At 39.7% G+C, this 2,690-nt stretch overlaps 1 protein-coding gene across 1 annotated transcript in view; it reads left to right on the top strand.

Annotated features, from left to right (window-relative positions):
• The window catches only part of rspry1 (ring finger and SPRY domain containing 1), an 8,881-nt gene extending 6,194 nt beyond the window's left edge, over positions 1-2,687 (top strand). The window contains exons 13-14 of the mRNA XM_025056302.1: positions 179-340; positions 555-2,687. Coding sequence (XP_024912070.1) covers positions 179-340; positions 555-651 — 259 coding nt within the window. The 3' untranslated portion in view covers positions 652-2,687. The remainder of the gene's footprint in view (positions 1-178; positions 341-554) is intronic.
• Positions 2,688-2,690: the final 3 nt, after the last annotated feature.

Here is a 2,690-nt window from a genome sequence, read left to right as displayed (position 1 = left end):
AACATGCAGTTTGGTCCATTGATTTTTTTTTTTTAATTTTTTAATTTATATTTCAAATTTTTTTTCCTGCTGCTGCATGTAACAAAATTCTTGAATTTGGAAGACAGTTATGTTTTCATTAAGACATGATTAGAGGAGACATTGTTGTCATTTCAATTATCAATGGAATAAGACAATAATCTGAGGAAACAGCACTGAGTAAATGCTCGTCTTTTTGTGTGTGTGTGTTTTTCAGACACCGTCGCCTGGCTTTACTAAAGCAGGTCAGCATCCGAGACAACTGCTGCACACTCTGTTGTGACGTCATGGCTGACACAGAGCTGAGACCCTGTGGACACGGGTACGTGGACGTCTAATATTGTCCTCCGTGTTTGGACTCTGATAAAATCTCTGAACATTCAACAAAAAATGTTTGTTAGTCAGTAAAAGTTGCAGAAATGTTTTCTCTTCTTAAATTAAATTGTACATCAAATCTAAAACTACTTTATGTGATCGAGCTCTTCATCAAGATGTAGAATTTTTTTCTTAATTTTTTTTTGTCTTTTTCATTCCAGTGGTATGTGTATGGAGTGTGCCTTACAGTTAGAAACGTGCCCACTTTGCCGCCAGGACATCCAGACCAGAGTCAGACTCATCGCACACGTCTCCTGACACCCTTTCTGTCCCTCCTCAGTCAAGGAGACATGAAAGTCCCCTCACGGCCGACAGGGCTGCGAGGAAGGTGCCACGTTTCTGTGACGATTCCAGAGTTGTGAGTTCTGGTCAGAGAAGAAAAAGTTGAAGGAGTGGAGAAAAGAACGTAGAGGGAGGGTGACGGGGGAGGGAGTGGGGAGAGGAGTTGGTGGGGTGGAGCGGAGCTACCTCCACCTTTACCTCCTCTTTGAGAATCCTTCTGATAAGCTATGCCACGGAGTGTTTCTGAAGATGAAAAAGAACGGGGCGAACGGCGGAAAGGCTCACAGATCTTGAACTGAACCAGCTTCTCGTCTGCAGCGTCCGGCTCTCAGATTTCCTTTCAGACTGTGCGTTTTTCAGCCCGGTGGCTACAACTATTTAATCCCATCATCCTTCTGATGCACACGTCTGCAGATCTAAATCGACGCAGTCACTGGAAAAAGAACACTCAGTATTGAACCCAAGGTACAACGACATCTGAGATGTATCACACTATCCTGTTTCCTGGTCTACATATGAGAATTGTGTTGTTGTCAAGGTGACTCTGTGACTTTGTTTCTGTCATGTTGTACCAAAACCTCCTGTTGGATTAGCTTCACGCCACGTGTACTGGTCGATCTGTCGGAGAACAGCAGTACTGTTCCAAAACTGCAGTTTTCAGATTTTTTTGATCTGCCTTAAAAAAAAAAATCAAACTTAAAATCATTAGTTCTACAGGAGAGACAGCGCCTCCTGTAGGAAGAGAAACAAAATACTTGAATCTATGTGGATGGATTTGTTTTCAGCACAGATGACCCAACTTCTCTTTGTGCTCACCCCACGCCTCACCCCCTCGCCCCCCAACACCTCATTCTGATGCTTAATCATTTACTCTAAAACACCCACAATAAACAAATACACACAATGTTCTTGGCTTGATATCAGTCTGATTAGAAAAGACGAAGTTCACGTTGCAGCACGACCTCTTTATTTATTCTGCGCGCGGGGGCTAACGGCTGTTAATGTCTTAATTTTAAAGCGTCTGTATTAAGACGACCAGTTCCAGTCCGTAAAGATGTGATGTATGGTTTTGTAGAGAAACTTGATGGTCGTTACTGGTGTGGATACAAGCAGGATTTCTTTGTCAACATTTTTTTTCTTTTGGTAACAATGTACAGGATAGATGTTCTTTGGTGAGAATTGACATTTGAAATATGTTGTGATGTAGACGCAGTGAGAACATCTCAGTGGAGTCTTGACCGTAGCAGTGTAGGCCGGTGTGATCCAATGACCCAAAAGCAGGATAAAACTTAAATCTGGCTTCTTTTTTTATTTTCAATAAAGTTTGGGTTCCAGTCACAGTATTGTTGGTTTGGTCATGTGCACGAGAAAATAATCTGTTTCTCTTTGCTCTAAATCCAAAGCCCTTAAATGTCTTACGTCAAATTAGATAATTAGAGTTATTTCCTCCCGGAGCTTTTACAAAACGGCACAACTTCCATTTCATTTTTCCATCTTTCCTCCTACATTTTTTCAGTGTCTTTATGTTGTTTACTTGAAGCATCTCTGGGTTTACTCAGTCACATTTGTTTATCTATAAAGCAGTGATGAAATGACAGTAAGAGACATCGTTATTCAATAAATGTTCTGTTGGTCTTCAGTTTTTTTTTTACATGTATAAATATTCAATGTTGACATTTCAAATTAAAACACAGACAAATGTAATTTATTTTTGGCAAATTGTGACTTGTTTCTCTTTGCCAAAAATGCATGATCAGGACCTTTACAACTGTTCACACTATACTGGAATGGTTCATGAACTGTATGACCCGTTTATGACTTTACATTTCCTCAAGCACCTTATACATGACGGATGAGAGAAATTTATATTGTTGGTGATGAACATGATTGTAAAAAAGAAAACAACAACAAAAAAAGGTATTTAAATCATCCGTAAAAGGAATATTCGCCCCAAAGATGTGATTTATTGTTTCTTGAATTGTGACATTTGTAATAAATGTTTGGTCATGTGATTT

The sequence above is a fragment of the Cynoglossus semilaevis genome, chromosome 6 (genome assembly GCF_000523025.1).
Source record: "Cynoglossus semilaevis isolate Cse_v1.0 chromosome 6, Cse_v1.0, whole genome shotgun sequence".
Lineage (NCBI taxonomy): Eukaryota > Metazoa > Chordata > Actinopteri > Pleuronectiformes > Cynoglossidae > Cynoglossus > Cynoglossus semilaevis.
The sequence above is the reverse complement of the archived record's forward strand: the minus strand, read 5'-3'. Positions and strand labels throughout refer to the sequence as shown.